The sequence below is a fragment of the Phyllostomus hastatus genome, unplaced genomic scaffold, assembly GCF_019186645.2.
Source record: "Phyllostomus hastatus isolate PE091 unplaced genomic scaffold, TTU_PhHast_1.1 phas_contig_196, whole genome shotgun sequence".
Taxonomy (NCBI): domain Eukaryota; kingdom Metazoa; phylum Chordata; class Mammalia; order Chiroptera; family Phyllostomidae; genus Phyllostomus; species Phyllostomus hastatus.
Window position 1 is genome coordinate 2,849,858 of NW_025333709.1, and position 17,661 is coordinate 2,867,518.

Here is a 17,661-nt window from a genome sequence, read left to right on the forward strand (position 1 = left end):
GGTGCCTGCCAGTGTAGAGGGGTGGCCCAGGGGACAGGCACATCTCGGTCCCATCCTGGCTCTGCCACTAACACCTGGTGTGACCTCCTCCCTGAGCCTCTTTCTGGGGCTCTGTGGTTGGGGGTTGTCACGGTACCCCCCTCATGCAGTGCAGGGATCAGATGTCACCGTTTGCTCAGAAAGCACCAGTGCCCCCTCCCTCCCAGTAGTGGCGAATCTGGGGGTAGCAAAGCTGAACGGTGATGCATTTTGTGGATCAGGGAGGGGGGATGGGCTGACCTTTAGCCCCGGGACGTAGGGTTGCAGGCGGGGCAGAGGCAGGACTGGCGGACAGGGTGGCAGCTGTGTCAAAGCACGAATAACTGCGGATGCACCTCGTTGCCGGTGATCTGAGTTTCACACACGGCAGTGACCGTGCGCATTTCAGACGAGGTCAGACCCGAGCGGACGCTGGGCAGTCGCGGCCAACGGTGCAGGGGCCCCTGGCCTGCTCGCTGGCAGGCGGCCTGTCGGCCCCTGAGAAGGTCAGTTCTGCCCTTCGGGATGCAGACGGCACTTGTATTGAATTCAGTGCGAGTGCACACACCTGCTGACCCTCAGGCACGTTCGAGAAGGGACTTCCCGGAAAGAAAAGCAGCCAAGGACGGCAGGTTCCATCACAGGCTTTTATTTCAGCTGCTCCAGGCCCTGCCTCTGCTCTCCCTAACGGAACACAGCTAGCAAGATTTTCCGAGGGCCGGAAGGGGCCCCCGGGGCTCTGCCTCCCAGTCCTGGAGGGTTCATGCGAGACCCTCCCAGACGCACCCACTACCCACTAGGCAGCAGATGCGCGAGACAAGCTGCGGACCCAGGGCTCAGCGTGGACACGCTGTGCCCAGAGCCGCTGCTCCCCCCCCCGCCCCCCCGGGTCTGGAAGGAGCCGGGCAGAGCCTCAACCATGTGACCGCTCAGGGTGCTCCGCCGGGAGCCAGCAGGACCCGCAAACAGCTGTCCGGGCTTAGCAGCAACCAAATAAATAAGAAGTGTTATGTCGTGTTCACACAGCAGCACGTTCACAAAACAAATCCCACACAGCAGTGAGGAAGGGGTCAGAGTGCTGGAGGGGGTGCATGGGGGGGCACGTGGGTGCTGAGTGCTTTTCAGGACGGGCACCCGTCCCGCCTGGCCCGCCAGCTGCACTCGGGAAGGTGAGGATGGGGGTTAAGACCACGCATGCAATTTCCGGCGACACTGGGCATTCCAAGGGGCAGAGTGAGGTGATCTGGGTGCATGTGCACACGTATGTGCACACATGTGCGCGCACACACATGCTCGGCATCCGTGCCGTGCCATCTGGCTGGGCGGCCGCCCGGGAGGAGGGTCCTGACGGCCTCACACGGCCGACAGGAAGGGGAAGAAGAAGAAGTCGAAGGCGAACTTCACGGCGCCGTGCACGGTGCTGCGCCAGTCCTGCTCCACCTTCACGTGCCGCCGGGCGGGCGACAGCTGGGCCATGCAGTTGAGGCAGCTGATGGCCTTGAGCTCGAAGACGGGCCACTTGCTGCCCAGGCGGCCCTCCAGGACGGTGCTGAACTCCACGAGGCTGCCCTGGCGCAGGCGCAGCAGTACGTCCTTGAACTCGCTGCTGGCCCGCAGCACGATGTCCTTGGTGACGTCGTCCTCCTCGGGGCCGCGGGGCCCGTTGGTGCCGAAGGGCATGCCCACGGTGATCTCGAACTTGTAGCGGTCGAAGCGCTTCATGTGGCAGGGGTGCTTGGCCAGCAGCTTGAGCCGGCACAGCTCCTCCTGGGCCGTGGAGGCGTTGCCGGGGCTGCAGGCCGGGTAGGCCTCGCCGTACAGGCAGCGCATCCAGTCGCCGAGGAACAGCGGCAGCATGTTGACGGCCGACTCGGCGCTGTTGTCGATGTCCGTCACGCGGACGTACTTGAAGCGGCCCGTCCAGGTGACCCGGTGGCCCTCCAGGTGGCTGCACAGGATCTGGGTGCGCGCCATGTTGGTCTCCTTCCAGGCCCGCGGCCCGCACAGCGCGCCGTACTGCGGCCAGGTCAGCGTGGAGTTGTACACCTTCATGCCCTCCGAGCGGTACACGTAGACCCAGCAGAACACCACCACGGCCGAGATCCACACCAGGATGAGCTTGACCACGGAGCTGCGCGTCAGGGACTTGACCATCTCCACCACCGAGAAGTTGGCCTTGGTCCACCAGCGCAGCAGCAGCGGGACGCTGCACACCGCCACGGTGACCGCGATCTTGGTGAGCTCCAGGGACACGAACCAGCGGGCGAACTGCACCAGGCCCATGAGCGCCAGGCCCGTCAGCAGGATCGGGAGGGCGAAGAGGAAGAGGAAGTAGCCGATGGACGCGCGGACCAGCCCCAGGCCGCTGGACTCGAGCAGGACGACCACGGAGAGCTCGCACCACATGAAGCAGACCAGGTAGGGCACCAGGTAGCAGTAGGTGCCCTTGAAGCCGCGCAGCTGGGCCATGCGGAAGAAGAGGAACAGCAGGTAGACGTAGAGCAGGCAGGGCACGCTGACGTTCAGCACGACCAGGTGGCCCACCGGCACGGTGAGCAGCGTCTGGCCCAGGAGCTTCAGGTAGCGCCAGTCGAGGGGCAGGGCGGGCAGGAGGGAGAGCAGGCCGGCAGCCACCTCGGTGACCAGGGCCCTGCGGGTGTAGGGCTCGGCGGACGTGCTCAGGCTCATGTAGCTGGTGGCGGTGAAGAAGACACACACCACGGCCAGCTCCGAGCAGGGCACGCAGTCCTTGCTGGCGATGGGGAAGGAGAAGATGACGAAGACGACGGACAGCAGGAAGTGGACGTAGGGCTCCAGGTGGTTCCAGCCGAAGTTCACCTCGGCCTGCTCCACGTCCAGGTTGGGCTCGAAGCGCAGCAGCAGGCTGGTGAGGGTGCGGAAGCTCTCCCAGGCCTTGCTGTCCTGGAACACCTTGAGGGTGCAGATCACCATGGACAGGAAGGACAGGTAGAAGACCACCAGGGGCACTGCGAAGGCGAAGAAGTCGATGGTCAGGTTGCTGATGATGAAGAAGAAGATGAGGGCGTTGATGTGGTGGGTGGGCACGATGGTGGACAGCCAGTGCATGCCGGCCCGGGAGGCCATCTCGATCAGGTACTCTTTGATCTCCATGATGGCGTGCAGTGGGTACTTGACCACCTGCGGGGGCGGGGGAGGGAGACGGCTGTCGAGGCCGGGACAGGAGCCCCGCGCGCACCACCACCTGAGCCCTGGGCCCTCCCTGTGCCCTGTGGCCCTGGCCCCCCCACTCTGGGCCCCTGGAGCCCGTCCCCGCCCTCCTCTCCCGCCCCAGGCCTGACCCGACCCCCTGCCCCGGAGTCCACACGCGTGTGTGCTGGCGTCCTGGCGAGACCTCCAGCGCCCGGAGGAACCCGCCACCCTCTTCCCTCCCCAGGGGGCCCTGCGCTGTGCTGACTACGGGGCCCGGGCTGCCCGGCCTGTGTCTCATCTCCCTCCGGCTGGGAGGGCTTCACCTCCCGCGCCCCGGCTCCCCATCCACTCAGGGGGACAGGAAGCGGTACCCCACAAGCCACGCTGGGCTCCCAGCAGTCCCAGGAGTGGCGGCAGGAGCGGGGACTCCAGAAGGGAGAGTTCTGTGTGACCGCGCCCGAGCAGGGGCGTGGCCCGCCTTCAGCGGCTGTAACAGGGCACATGAGACCTGTTGGCCAGCGTTAGGAGACCCTAAGAACCAGCTGCCTGCCACGCCTGCCCCCATATACACCCACCGACACCACCCCGCTCCGAACAGACACACTCCCCCACACGACCACGCTCAAACGCAGCCCCTTCCCTGCCTTGGGGGCCACCCCCCACCCCGTACCCAGTACACAGGGCAGAGGTGGCCCTTGGCTGGACTGCAGCACAGGGCGGATGGAGCGCTGTGGGGCAGGGGGACTGGGGAGCAGCCTGGAGAAGGAGGTGGGGGGCGATTCTGCCCTCCAGGGCAGACCCCCACACCCGCCTGGCTTTCTGTGCAAGATTCCCAGACACGGGTAGCCCGGCCAGGGCTCGGGGGAGACGGGAGAGGAGCTGGGCAGGGGAACAGGGAGGTGGCTGTGGACAGCGCCTGTCCTCACGCAGTGCAGCGTGGAGGGGGGCGGTGGCCCAGGGGTATCTGGAGGGGCGAGGGGAGCCTGCACCAGTGCCCCCCCCCACGCCCTCAGCACAGGCCCTCTGCCAGCCCCACTGGAGGGCAGAGCTGGAGGGACGCCGGGTGAGCGCGACTGAGTTGTGTCCGTCATCTGCCCAAGAGCCACGGCCATCGAGCCCAGACGACCAGGACACCTGCAGGCACCTGGGTGCGTGAGCTCCCTGCAGATGGGGCGGGGGGCGGGGCTCCGGAGGAGACGGTAGGGACCCACAGGAGCGAGTGAGCCTGAGTCTGCGAGAGCCGCCCCCTCTCCGCTCCGCAACTGACAGGGAACAAACGAACGGACCAGCTGACGCTGCCCCCGCTCTCCAGCTCCGCTCCTCGCCGCCCCACCGGGCCACGAGGATGAAGACACGTTCCACAGAGAGAGCCCAGGCGAGGACAACTCTTCTTTGACCAGGAGAGACATTTTTCAGAGTGAGGGGGGAGTCAAGGTCCCCCCGAGGGCAGTAAAGAGTGCCCGGCCAGGCCTGAGGTCGCTGGCGGTTCCCCTGACACGAGAAAGTCAGAGCACAGGACGCCGCAGCCTGGCAGCGGTGCCAAGAGGCCACCTCGACCCCCAGGTCCAGGCGGGTCCCGTCGACTAGAGGCCGTCGGCCCCGGCGAACAGGCTCACATGTTGCACTTTGCAATCTTTCGAGACGAAAACAGTTCGGATCACTCCATCTATTTCCAAGTGGGACTCTTCTGTCACAAAAGGCTGGAACATTCCGTGGGAGTCGCGTCAGCTCAGACGCGCCTGTCACCATTTGCCTTGGGGGCGACAACCCCCCCGGGGCCCCCCCTCAACCGCACGGCCCCTTCTCTGCGCTCCGAAAGGCTATTAAAAGCCGGAACAGCTTTCAGTCTTGGGAGACACCTGCTCTGATTCACTCCCTCTCTCTCGCAGAGACTTTTAGTGGGAAAACTCGCGAAGGATGAAGCGCTGTGACAGTTCCGTCAGAGCGCACCCGGGTCCCTTCCCGGCGAGGACGCGCAGATGGTCACAGCACCATGGAGCGCGCGGTCGGGGACAGGACTTACAGCCCGAAGATGAGGGGCCGGGGCTGTGGGGGGCCTCCACGAGGCCTCTCCCCGGGACCCTCCCTGGCCCTGGGGGGAGTGGCCACCTCCCCTCTCGACTGTAACAAGGAAACCAGGGCGTCTCTCTGGGGATGGCTTAGCCCAGGCCCACCGCTGCGTGGGCCTCCCCCCCAGGTCGTGACCTCCTTGGTCACCCTCCTCAGCCGTCCTGGCCCCGCCTCCCAGAGCCGCCCCCTCGGCCATGTTACCTGCCCTCAGAGGACGCTCGGCTCATCGGTCATGAGCGCAGCTGTCCTGCCTGTCACTCTGGGACACGGTCTGCATCAGCCTCCCGCCTGGAGGGTGGCCTGGCCCGGGCGCCCCAGCCGAGCTCCCACCGGTGCCGACGCTGAGCTGTCTCCAGCACGGGGGACGTCCGCCGACCTCCTGTCCCCTGCACTCCCACCCTCTGGGCTGAGCGGTGGGTCTCCTGCCCTGACCCTGATCCTGACCCCTTCGGCATCCCCCTCTGCCACACGGGTGGTCCTGCCACACACACCCCCGTCTGTGAGATGCACAGAACCCGGGGGGCTCTTGGGTGACAGACGCCTGGCTTTGTGACGCCTCGTCTGCCAGGGGCCCCGGAGCCGATGGAGCCGTGTGGGCGGGGCAGCCAGACTCCTGGGAGCCCGGTGCGCTCTGCACAGGGAGGTGCGGGCCCAGGGGACTCAGCCCCGGGAAGGAGCGGGGGGCAGACCTGCGAGAGGGCAGCGTGGCCACCTTGTCTGTCTGTCTGTGACCGATGTCTCAGCCACACGGCCAAGGACACTGACAGTCACCCCAGGGGCCTGACCTGGGGGCCACTCCCGGCTCTCGGCACGGGCCGTGTGCCCCTTGCTCGGGCCCTGCCCTCTGGTGGCAGGGGGCTTCTCCCTGCCTGCAGACTGGCCCACGGTCACCTCCTCACCACTCCCCACGCCACCCCCTCTCTCCCCGAGCCCTCGCAGGTCCCCCGGGTCTCCTGTGCACCCCCACTTGGTGTTGGGGGGCAGGCATCTCTGAGGGGCCCACCCCCGTTCGGTTCTCTGTAGACAAACAATGTTTCAAAAGGCGCAGCTAAACCAGAGCCGGAGGCCCGCGCAAGGCGCCCTGCGCCCACATGGCGTTTCCGGAGGGAGACCCAGGAGGGCCCCTGCGGCGGGCAGCCCCCTCCCCCGCCCTGCTCACCTTCAGGCGCAGGGGCAGGTCCTCGGGGCTCCTGCCGGCCAGCTCGTCCTCATCCTCGTCCTCGTCCTGCAGGCACAGGTTGGGCGGGATGATGCCCTTGGCGTACTTCTTGGTGATCTCCACGAAGTCGTCCAGCGCTATGTAGCTCTTGGCTAGAGTGGGAGAGAAGAGGCGGGGGGCCCGCCCACGCAGTCAGTGCACGGTCCCCCTGTGTGACCGGCAGGGCAGGGGCGGCGGCTGGGCCCGGCTGAGAGCGGGCTGAGGAACCCCTCTGTCCTGGGCGGAGGGTGGGGGCCCGGCCAATGAGCAGGGAGGGGCAGGCAGGGCTGCTGAGTGCCGGCCCTCACACCCGCCTCCTCCCCTCGGTGACAGGCCCTCGCTCCCTGAAGCGTCCTTCCTGCTTGCTCTTGAGCCCCACCCGAGCACCAGCTCCCAGCACCTCCTGGCCACCGTCTCTCCCCCGGCTCTGGCTGCTCACGCCACTGGCAACGGCCACCCTGCTGCCCAGCTCTCGGTGCTGGGCAGTCCCAGGCCCTCCCGCCCATCACGACTCCTCCGGGCCGAGACCCCGGGACACTGAGACCCAGAGCCCAGCCCCGTGGTGGGCGCCTTGCACACGGAGGACACAAAGGTGTCTTCTCATTGGTGTCCCATAGCCCCCGATCCTCCGTCCCCCCTCCAGCACGCTCTGCCCCACGCCCCACAGCCCACGCTGGGTGCAGAGCCCCCACTCTCCCCGCCAGGTGTCCCTGGTTCCCTGCACCTGCTGGTGGCTGCCTGACCCCTGCCAACCCTCAGATACTCCCCTGAGTCTCCGCCCCGTCTGTCTGCCCACAAAGGCGTGGGCTCCCGACAGGCAGGGTCCAGGTCTCAGCGCCCAGAAATGACACCCACTACGCCTCGAACCCGAGGAGGCCCAAGCCTGGACGGCACAGGACGGAGTGGACACGGGGCCCGGGGTGACAGGCACGACACGGCGGGAAGCTGTCTCAGGCAGAGGAGCGGTGGCCGTACTCACATTCGCTGCTGACCAAGCGCTCCAGCACCCGCCTCTGCTTCTGCAGCGACTTGGGGACGGGGCCGGGCTGTGCCCCTCCCTCTGCAGGGGGGCAGAGTGGGTGGAGGGTCAAGGGAGGCTGCCTGTCCCCTCGTGCTCTGCAGCCCTCCACGCACCAGCCCGGGTGCTCCTGGGGGCGGGGTCCCCGAGCTCTGGGGACCGCGGGGCCTGCAGCCTCCAGGGCAAGGGCTGCTGCTCTGGGCAGCCGCCTCTCGGCCTCCCCCGCTGCAACAACGCAGCGCCCTGCGGGGCTCGGCCCACCCCCTCTGTGGAGGCCAGCGTGGCTCTGGACACACCAAGACCGCTGGTCGGCGTCCCCTGTCCCCGGACGCCTCTGCTGGCCTTGTCCCCTGCCATGACTCCCCCCTGGAGTAGACTCTGAGCTCCTGGGGGCAAGGGCCAGGCTGTTCCTGGGAGTCCCCAGCCCGGATGGCCAAGGGGCTCCGCCGAGTCTGTTCGGTGGGCGAGCCCGGCTGAGACGGACACACTCTGTCCTCTGGCCAGCATCGGCCCGCCATCCGCACCCCTGCTGGGCAAGCGTTCCTGAGCAAGTCCTGCGTGGGGGCTGCTCAGGCTGGAGCCCCACAGGGGGGCCGGCAGCGACAGAGGCTCTGGAGGGGCTCTGTGACCCAGCGGGAATTGGGGGGCAGCAGGTGGGGGCTGGGCGGTGCCGCTGCGGGGGTTCCTGGGGCTCCACTGGGGGGCTGCAACCATCGCATGGGGCATGCCTCCCTGGGGTGCCACCCGAGCCCCAGGAAGCGGTCCCCAGGAGAACCCTCCCCAGGCCGCGAGGTCCCCACACGAGGAGCCCCCGGGCTGCGCACCTTGCTCGTTGACCTGGCCCACGTTCTCCAGCAGCTCCGACACAGCCACCTGCTGCTTCTTCTTGGGGTTGAGCTTCCAGTACATGACCAGGGCCGCCTTGCGCACGGCGCGCTCCAGGTCGGTCTCCGAGGAGAGCTGCTTCACCTCCTGCTCGTTCTCGGAGGTGATGCCTGAGAGAGGGGGTGGGGGGAGGGGGGGCATCAGGGGCCCCATCCTGCCGCCGGGAAGCCCTCGGTGACGCCCGAGCCCTGGCCATCTCGGCCTGAGGGGCTCTGGGGAGGGACTCGTGCGAGAGGCTTTCCAGGCAGCGGTGGCCACCAGGGCGGAATAGGACATCTGACCAAAGGGGACACTGGACCTACGCCCCTGCCGGTCCACGCTCCAGGTCAGAGGCTGGGCCTGGCCCCTCCGCAGACACCCCCGCGTGGCCGTGGGCGGGCGCTGCCTGAGGCCATCCTACCCTCCGAAGTAGTCTGGGTGACGGACGTGACGCCGAGAGCGCCGTGACACAAAGCCAGAAGGGGACAGAGCAGACCGCGGAGCGCTCCGCTCTGGGGTTCGAGGTGGCGGGTCCTGGGCAGCTCCGCGTTTCCCACGCAGCCCACGGTGGCTGCGGGCAGCAGGCACCAGACAGGCCTGCAGTCTGAGCAGACGGCCAAGGGGAGGGCCATACCACACACACTCCGCCCTTCCTCTGGGGGGTGCGCCCTCAGGGAGCCGAGACGCCAGGGCCTGGCGGTCTCCGTGGCGGGACAGCATGACAGCGCCCCCTCCCGGCGGCGAGTGGGTCCGAGGGGGTGCTTGCTGCCCCGCTCACCCCCTTGGCTGTGGTGAGGCCAACCTGCTCGGGCGGGGTGTGGGGTGCGGGGTGCACCCCCCAGCCCGCACGGAAACCTGGGGTAGCGCTCGGGGGCGCCGACGCGAGCTGACGGGGGAACGGACGTCCTCTGCCGCCGCACGTCTCGTGAGCTCTGCGAGAGCCACCGCCCGCGGAAACCGGACCCTTGTTCACCAGCGTGGCCCCCGCTGGGTTTCCCTGGGGCTCCTGCTGCAGCTGGGATTCAGCAGGCGGGGCCGCGCCCCTCGGGCACCCACCTTTCCTGTCCGCCAGGCACCGGCGGAGCAGCTTGACGGCCTCGCGGCGGCCCTGCTTGGCCGCCAGGATCAGCCAGCCCACGGCCGTGCAGTTGTTGAGCTCCTCGTCCGCGTCGCCCGCCAGCTGCAGGTAGTGCTTCCCCACCTGCCAGGGAGACGCAGGGGGGTGTGGGGGGGGGATGCCGCTCAGCCCAGCTCCGCAGCGGCCTCCACGCAGGGAGGGTGCCTGCTCCCCGCAGCCGGGCAACCCTGGGCTTCCTGGGCCCCCACCCGCCCCGGGTTCTGGGGCAGAGGGGACACAGCCCAGTGCTGGGTCTCTCACTCCATCAGGCCGTTGGGGCGTGCCCGGTACTCCCTGATTTTATAACATGGTGCCACAGCGTGTTGTGGGCCAGCTAGCCTCCTCTGTCACCCAGGCCAAGGGGAAAGGGGTCTCACTCGGACCCTCCGGTGCTCGCTGCTCACAGAATGAGGGGGCGTGGCGCCTCCTGCACAGAGGCAGTGAGAGTGGGGGTGGGGCACCACAGACAGGCAGGAAGCAGGGCAGGCATCCTGGAGGAGGTGACGCCCAAGGCCAGGTGAGAGCAATGGAGGCTGCAGGAGAGGAATGTGAGCTCCCCAGAGGGGTGGCGCCTCAGAGGGGACCAGGGGCATGGCAGGGGCAGCCACGCCGACACTGCTCCCTGTTCACACTGCGCCGACCTGCGGCGCCGGCCCCCGTGGGCCACAGAGCTCTCGGAGCTCCAGCCCACTGTTCTGGGGGCCACGGCCTGAGCCTGCACCAGGCACCGCGGTCCTCACCTCTGTCTGTGCCTTGGGGTCCCCGGCCTTGGCCTTCTCCAGGATTTCTTCAAAGGGGACTTCCACGTCCCCCTTCACGGGCCCTGTGACGTGGAAAGAACAGTCATGAAGTCCCGAAGCTGGTCCTGGTCGCCGGGCAGAGGGCTGGAGAGGACACAGGCCTGGGCCTCAGACCCGGGGCCGCTTCTCACGCGCAGACCCACCCGGTCAGGACTGCGAGGGGGGAGGCGGGGAGAGCACCCCATGGGGTGCCCCCCCACAGCCCGACATGGAGCAAGGAGAGCAGACTCCCGGGGCAGCGGGGGCGGTCCTCAGCGGCAGCTCCATCTCTGCTCGGTCTCTTGGGGCGGGGGGGGACGCGTGTGGGAGGATGAGGGCACCGCCCGGGGCCCAGCATTGCATTGCCCCATCCCTGGCACACCGCACCAGAGTGGCTGGGCACAGGCCGGCCGAACCTCAGCTCTAGAAAGCCCCGGCCTCAGTGACGAACCTGCACCCCGATGCCCGGTCCCCCAGCAGACCAAGTCTATGTTTTCTAAGACTGCAGTCTCCGCACGCGTGATTTCTGGAAGCCATGATCGTGCACATACATTTTGATATACATGTATATATTTTTATACGTTTATAACAGTGAGTCACGACCGATTCCCCACACTTCGCCGTGGTGAGACTGACCGTGTCAGCGGCTCGGAGACCCCACCGAGGGGCACAGTCCCGGGCCGGGCCTCTCACTCCGCCCGGCCATCGGGTGTTCCCGGTGCTCCTTCCATTTATAGCGCGGTTCCGCGCTCCAGTCCGTGCACGGTTTTCTTGGGGGGGGGTTATCCTCCTCGCACAGACCCTTCCGCCGAGTTACTGGGTGCAAGGGCCCAAACACCACGTGGCTCGTGCTGTGCTTTAACTCCCCGAAAAGGCAGCCCAGTGCACAAAAGCATCGTGTCTGCTACACCGATTTCACTATACCTTCTGGGAGGTGGGGGGTGGGCAGCATAACAGTAAAGTTTCTGGAAAAATCACGGTCTACCCACCCCTTTCTCTGACCTGCACAGCAATGCCCGGGGCTGTGCCTGACCCCACACCCACCTCCATCCATGGCCGTGCCCCCCGTGGCAGGCAGCGAAACGAGGGCAGTGTTGTCCACCATACAGCAGGTGCCTATTAGACATTAATAAGCTTTTCCTCTCTAGGTGTTTCTGGAAACAAGAGCAGTCCCCATTACCACTGCCCAATGTCCAGCCTCCCCCGTCCGTTTGTCCGGGCTCCCGCCAGGCTCCGGGGTGGGGCCAGCTCTGCAGCAACGGGCCCCCCGACCTCCCCCGTGTTTAGGGCACCCAGGTCTATGGGACACAGCCCTCCAGGAGGAGGCAGCAGGGACAGTGGCCTACGGTGACGCAGCCTTCAAGGCTCTAAGGCGGAGGTCACCCCAGTTAGCAGGAGGCAGGCGGCCCTTGGACAGCGCTGGGGTGAATGCTCCCTAGCAGGCCGCGCCGCACCCAGGGGCTCTGGCCACCGTCCCTGCCTGTGGCCCTGAAGCTGTGTAAGCGAGCACTGGCCTGGCACCTGAGCCGGAGGCCTTGGTGACTGCCTGCCGATCATCTGCGGCGACCCACCGAGGGTGGCGGAAAGGGCGCCTCGTGCACCCTGGGCCCCGGGCAGTGCTCAGCCCCAGGACGAAGGTGCAAGTGCAGCCTCCCTTGCCCAGGGCCCGAGCCTCCACCCCTGTCGCCCGAGCCTGGCCTTGCTGCCCGTCTCCCCCTTCTCAGGGGCAGAACAAAACAGAAACCACATCTGTTTCCTGACTCTTCTTATCGGAAACCTGCAGTCCTGGCTCTGTCCTCCCAGGGCTGTCGGCGTTAGCCAGACTGAAACCCAGCCCAGCCCCGGGCCGAGATTCCAGGCTCGGCCCCGGCCTGCCCACAGGCTCACAGATAAGAGCAGAGAATGTGGAGATTTTTGCTGGAGACTGAGATCGGATGGCAGACAGTGGTCAGAGGGGGCGGAGACCTGGGCCCAGCCCTAGGCACATGCCAGTGTGGCAGCTGGCCCCGAGGGGGTGGCCACGTGGGGGCCGCAGAGAGGCCTGCGCACACGGCCGCGGTGCGGAGGGGACAGCGTGGGCTTCCCCGAGCGCCCTGTGGGACCAGAGCTGGAGGGACAGCCTTTCTCCCGCCTCACCGTCCCGGCACCTGGTGCGGAACCACCCCAGCCAGAGGGTGGAGCGGGGGCCGTTTGATTACAAATCAAACAAGAAAACGTGACATTGCCGCTCCCTTAGTCTGTGAACGTGGGAGCAGAGCCCGCTGCACAGGCGAGGGCTGAGGGGGCCTGGGCCCTGAGCCGCCGGGGAGCCCCCCAGGAGGAACCTCGAGGGGTGAGAGGACCCCGTGTGAGGACGTGGTGCTCACGCCGTGTCCACGGAGCGGCCCGGCCCGGCTGAGGGCAGCCCAGCTTCCCAGGCCCCGTCCCCGTACCTGTTCTGTCCGCTCTCTCTCGGCTCCTGGCACGAAGGGCCCGGGGCACTGTGGGGGCCGCTGCACCTCCCCCATCTGGTCCGGGTCCATGAGCCTGGGGCCCAGGGGCCTGGGACACCCTGCTCTTCTCCGGGGTCACCGAGGAAGTGCCATTGAGCCGCGCGCGGGCCTGGGGCGGCGGGGGTGGCGGAGGCTGCGGGTCGGAGGGGCTCGGAGAGGCGCTGGAGTCCATCCTGCTGGCGAGAAAAGCTGGGGGTCAGACACGCCAGGACCGGCCGAGCTCAGCCTGCCCTGGCCTCTAGCTCTTGGTGAAAAGAGGGGTGGCCAGGGGAGACAGGGCGGGGGCTGCCCAGCATTCTCCGTGTGACCTTGCCCAGCCTCGCAACGGCCCGCAGAAGGCCGCCCTCATTTCACAGACGAGGAGATCGAGGGGGAAACGCACTCAAGGCCGTCCGGCTCAACAGGCCCCGGGAGCCAGGGGCCCAGGCCCTGCCATCGGAGGCCCCGAGTTCCGGCCCCACAGGGCGGCAGCCACGTGGCGGGGGGACAAACTGAAGCGAGGAGGCGACAAGACACCCCACGCGGAGCAGCGGGCGGTGCCTGGCTGTGGGGGGCTGAGTGGCGGCCTGCACATGGCGTGTCCACCCCACAGCCCCAGCGGTGGCCCGACCTGGAGTCAGGGGTCTCTGCAGACCTAAGTGCAGATCTTCCGATGAGACTGTCCTGGCTCGGGCTGGGAGCGGGGGGGCCCTGGGGCAATAACTGGTGCTCGTGCGAGGCCAGCAGGGAAGCACAGAGACAGAGGGGGGACCGCACGGAGGGGAGATGGAGGCGAGACGGAGGCGAGACGGAGGCAGAGACCAGAGCCGTGCAACTGCGGCCGCGGGATGCTGGAGCTGCCAGCGGCCACTGGAAGCTGGAGAGAGGCCGGGGAGGCTTTGCCTTCAGGATCGCTGCCCCCATCCCCCGAAGGAGCAGAGGACAAGGGAGGAGGGAAAAAGGACCATAGTGGGAGGGGCCGAGATTCTGTCAGATCCGCCCCACTCCGGGCCAGAGGCAGGACAAAAATCTTGAACCCGAACGTCACCAGAGAGGGACACACACTGAAAAGCAGAGTGACAGAAGCCGGGCGGTGGGATCTGAGAGCCGACGCCAAGGACAGACAGGAGCGCCCCTGTTCTGGGACCGTCTCGTGACGAGGGGCAGGGCTCCTCCATCCACAGAAGCGCCTTGCAGGCTGTTTGCAGCAGGGTCACCCCCCCCCCCCGTCCCCCGACAGGCTGGCGCGGCCCCTGGCCACAGGCCTGCGTGCGAGCTGAACCTGCGGCCCTGGCGGGGCTTCGGGGGACTTTGCCCCCCGAAATTGCAGGGACTTGAGAGGCTCTTCCTCAGGCTCCCGGAGGATGCCACGCTCCTCCACGGACTCAGGCTCTGCAGCCCAGCCCCCGCACCTTCTCTCCTAAATCGTGGTGCTCCGCCACACCCACCTGTGGCCTCTGACCCCCACACCTCTGCACTCGCACAGCCCTTTTCCCGGTGCCATCCCCGCTGTGCTCCCCAGGCCGTCCAGTGAGGACGGTGACGGGCGTCACGGCCCCTCCTTGGCTCGTGCTGCACTGCACAGCTGTTTACACAGCCTCGCACACGAGCGGTCACAGACAAGGGGGGGGTGTGCAACACTGTTCGGCAGGATTTAAAGCAGCACCAGATACCAGCCTGAGCCCATGGAGACGAAGACAAAACTCATCTGCAGAAAAACACGGAAGAAAATGCCTCCCGAAAGGTAAATTCCGACTATCCCTGGGTGGAGGAATTGCAAGTGTTTTTTATTTTATTCTTTTTCAAAATATATTTCCCTAATTTTGTATAAGGAATGTGCAAGGTTTCGGGAACTATAATACTGTGTTATTTTAAAACCACTGCGACCAAGCCCTTAAAGGAGCGGGCCCGGGGGCTCCCAGGCGTGGGGAGTCTGGCTGCAGCCCAGCCCCTGGCACAGGGCTGCTCCTCAAGACAAGGGCACAGGCCCTGGGAGGCTCCCAGGTGCCTATTTTTGCCCCAGAGTACCGAGGGCCAAACCAGGAGCATGCCGACTCTACCCAGATGCCAAGTTCACAGGGACACAGGGGGAGTCAGGGCAGTGACCATGGACCGCCGCAGCGTCTCCCCAGCGGCTGGGCCCCCACCGGACGCCAGACGCCTGGTCTGAGCTTGGCCCGATCCAGTGTCAGGCACCGCTCGGGCCTCTGTGCCTGGAAGAACTCGTGTGGGGCCGGCCTTTGAGAGCTCGGTCTGGGCGGGAAAGACGACACCTGAGCAGACACTCTAGAGTCGGAGCGGAGCGTGGGGCTGCAGGCGCAGCGGGGCGGGTGGGGGTGGGGGGGCACCCGGCTGTGGAAAAGGGGCAGGGCCGGGATTCTGGGAGGGAGGCCTGGACTAAGCCTTCGGGATCAGCGGGCCTGATTAGGCACGGGTGGAGGAAGGGAGGTGCGGAGGTGCTGGGCCTTCCAGCAGGGGCTGCCCCCGAGGAAAAGCAGTGGGGGGGGGGGGCGGGGAGTGAGCCAGCGACATCCCTGGGAAGGTGCAGGCGGCTGGGAAGTGCCGCCTGGGTGGGGGACCCGGGTATGAGTGGGCGGCAGGGGCAGGGCAGGTCCTGAGGGTCTGAACGAGCGAGCGCCGGGCTTAGGGCCAGAAGGAAGTGCAGGACGGTGCTGAGCTGGCACGCGGCAGTTAAAGAGCCACAGGGGCTGTGTGGAGACCTGACTGGGGGCCAGGGAAAGGGCCCGGTGGCCATCCAGGGGAAACTGAGGAACCCCGGCCCAGCACAGGCATCCAGGCACGGCTCTGGAGCCGGAGACACAACCGAATGCGAGGGGCAGGGAAGGAGACGGAGGGGGGGGGGCGGGTCTGTGGCTGAGGACCCCCGTGGCGGTGCCACTCTCCGAGGCGGGGACGTGGCAGAGGAGGGGGGTGCCCATAAAGCCTGACGCGCCCTCTGGGTCGTGCTGCTCCTCATCGCCACCACCGTGGGCCAGGCCTGGCCCCTGCCTGCGGCACAGGCATTTCGGGGAGCCAGCTCTGCGCTGGGTTCCCCTGGTGACCAGTCCCCTGGAGAGGTCTGCTCAGCTCCAGCCTGGGGGAGGCAGAGGACGCCCCGGTGGGGAAGCCCTCCACATGCTCCTCCATCCTGGGAAGGGAGGTGAGAGGTGGCCTCCCAGCAACCTTTCCCGTGTGCAGTCAAAGGCCCGCCTGCTGGGGGAGGAGAGGACAAAAAAGTCCATCAAAATCCCTGCTTGGATGGGGGATGGGGGGGGCAGGGCTCCCATGACAATCACGGGAGGGGACACGGGCCAGCCGAGGCTCTGGGCTAGCAGGGCAGCTCCCTCGCCAGGGCTGCGTGAGGCCAGGCGGCCGGCACTGAGGGTCTGCAGGGCACTCGGCCAGCCCCCGATCTGGGCAGCCGGGAAAGCCCTTTACTCGGGGTCACCGTCCAAGGTGAGGAGAGGCGGGGCTGCCAGGGTCGGGGCAGGTCACTGAACCCCAGCCAGCCTCAGCTTCCTCCTGTGAAATGGAGCTAAGATGACCCCGAGGGTTACATATTGTTCATTCCTTAACATTCCTTAACCTCAACAACCAAAAAATGCAGTGAGGGCATGGCTCCATAAAGCCCAAAGGGGCCCGGCCAGATTCCCCAGAAAGCTTCCATCTTTCAAAACAGAAATTAGCATTCCCCAGGGCCAGGTTCAGCCACCCAACAGGGGCTGCCACTGCCCACTCCCCACCCCCACCCCCAGAAGAGCCCCAGGGGGAAGGGAACTCATGCAGATTCTAAGTGGGCTGCAAGTGTTTTAGCCTGACCCAGAGGCTGCTACTCAGGCGGGCTGGTTCCCCTGGGGGACCGAACCCCCATCACTCCCTCTTGAGCGCCCACGTGGGGGCTCAGGCGCTTTCCAGGGGCTTGGCAAGCACTGAGGACCGCCTTGAGTCCCGCCGACAGCCGCGGGGGAAGGGCCATGACGGAGCAACTCGACCGATGCCATCGGGACCGGGCGCCCCTTGACACCCGGCGGGACCCCGCGCCACTGGCCGCCTGCCTTTCGGGCCTGTTTTCGCCCTGCAAGGGGGTTTCGCGTCGGGGCTCGCGGGAGTGAAGTGCTCGGAGCAAGCAGTGTCCCACGATTCCCGAGGCTCTAGGGTTCAGGGGGCGCTCACCTCCTAGAAAGACCCCACCCGGGCAGGGGTCGCCATGGCTTCGAGGAGCGGGAGGGGCCCTGGCTCTTCAATATCTGGGGAACTTGCAGGGGATGTGGGGACGCTGGGACCAGCCGCCCATCTTCTCATATGGGGAAACTGAGGCCCAGAACAGGAGCGCCTCCCGGTGATCCCGAATTTCTTTCCAGCCCCCCGAGCGGCTGTCCCATTACTCGAAGTACTCACCGGCCCGCAAGTGGGCCGCACGCGGCGCCGCGACGTCCTCGGGCCTTCTGGCTCGATGCAAAGTTGTTCGGGAGGAGCCGGACTCGCGGGGGCCAGAGGCAAGCAGCCGGGACGAGCGGGCGGCGCCAGCTGCCGCGGGAGACTGCCGGTGCGGCCGAAGGCTCAGAGACAGGCGGGGCCGAGGGCGGAGCCACAGACCTCGCTCCACTCAGGACACGGCCTGGAGGACGCGGAGCTGGCTCGGCCCACTGAGCGGCCGGCGCTCCTGCCAATAACTGCGCACCTCCGCCAATCACGGGGCGCCTCGCCTAGCTGGCGCTGACTGGACCTCCGCACAACCACGCCGCGGGGGCGGATCCAACCGCTAAAGTTTCCGAGCTGACTCCAGCCTCGGCCCGCCTCTCCATGGCCACGCCCACAGGGAGGCGTGTCTCATGGCGGGATCTCTGGCCTTGTGACAGGTGGGTGGACCTTTGGACAAAACCCGTGCCACCTTTCGCCCACCCTTCGGGCCCTCAACTCCAGATTCATCATTATACGTGCTATTGCAGGATTAA

The 17,661-nt window shown here is 66.9% G+C and overlaps 1 protein-coding gene across 1 annotated transcript; it reads right to left on the minus strand.

Moving 5' to 3' along the window:
• Positions 1 to 651: 651 nt before the first annotated feature.
• Positions 652 to 17,244, minus strand: WFS1 (wolframin ER transmembrane glycoprotein). Its single transcript, XM_045834596.1, has 8 exons — positions 17,105 to 17,244; positions 12,668 to 12,900; positions 10,197 to 10,279; positions 9,396 to 9,540; positions 8,300 to 8,470; positions 7,437 to 7,517; positions 6,419 to 6,570; positions 652 to 3,177 (listed from the first exon to the last, which is right to left on the minus strand). Exons 2-8 carry the CDS (start codon positions 12,897 to 12,899, stop codon positions 1,372 to 1,374), a joined length of 2,670 nt encoding a protein of 889 aa, XP_045690552.1. The 5' UTR covers position 12,900; positions 17,105 to 17,244; the 3' UTR covers positions 652 to 1,371.
• Positions 17,245 to 17,661: the final 417 nt, after the last annotated feature.

Bases quoted from the DNA above. Each gene is read 5' to 3' on its own strand.
- WFS1 (XM_045834596.1), bottom strand. From the start codon at position 12,899: ATGGACTCCAGCGCCTCTCCGAGCCCCTCCGACCCGCAGCCTCCGCCA. The intron at 10,280-12,667 runs GTACGGGGACGG...TCCACGTCACAG, and splicing joins AGAGAGAGCGGACAGAACAG to GGCCCGTGAAGGGGGACGTG. The intron at 7,518-8,299 runs GTGCGCAGCCCG...GCCCCCCTGCAG, and splicing joins GGGCCAGGTCAACGAGCAAG to AGGGAGGGGCACAGCCCGGC.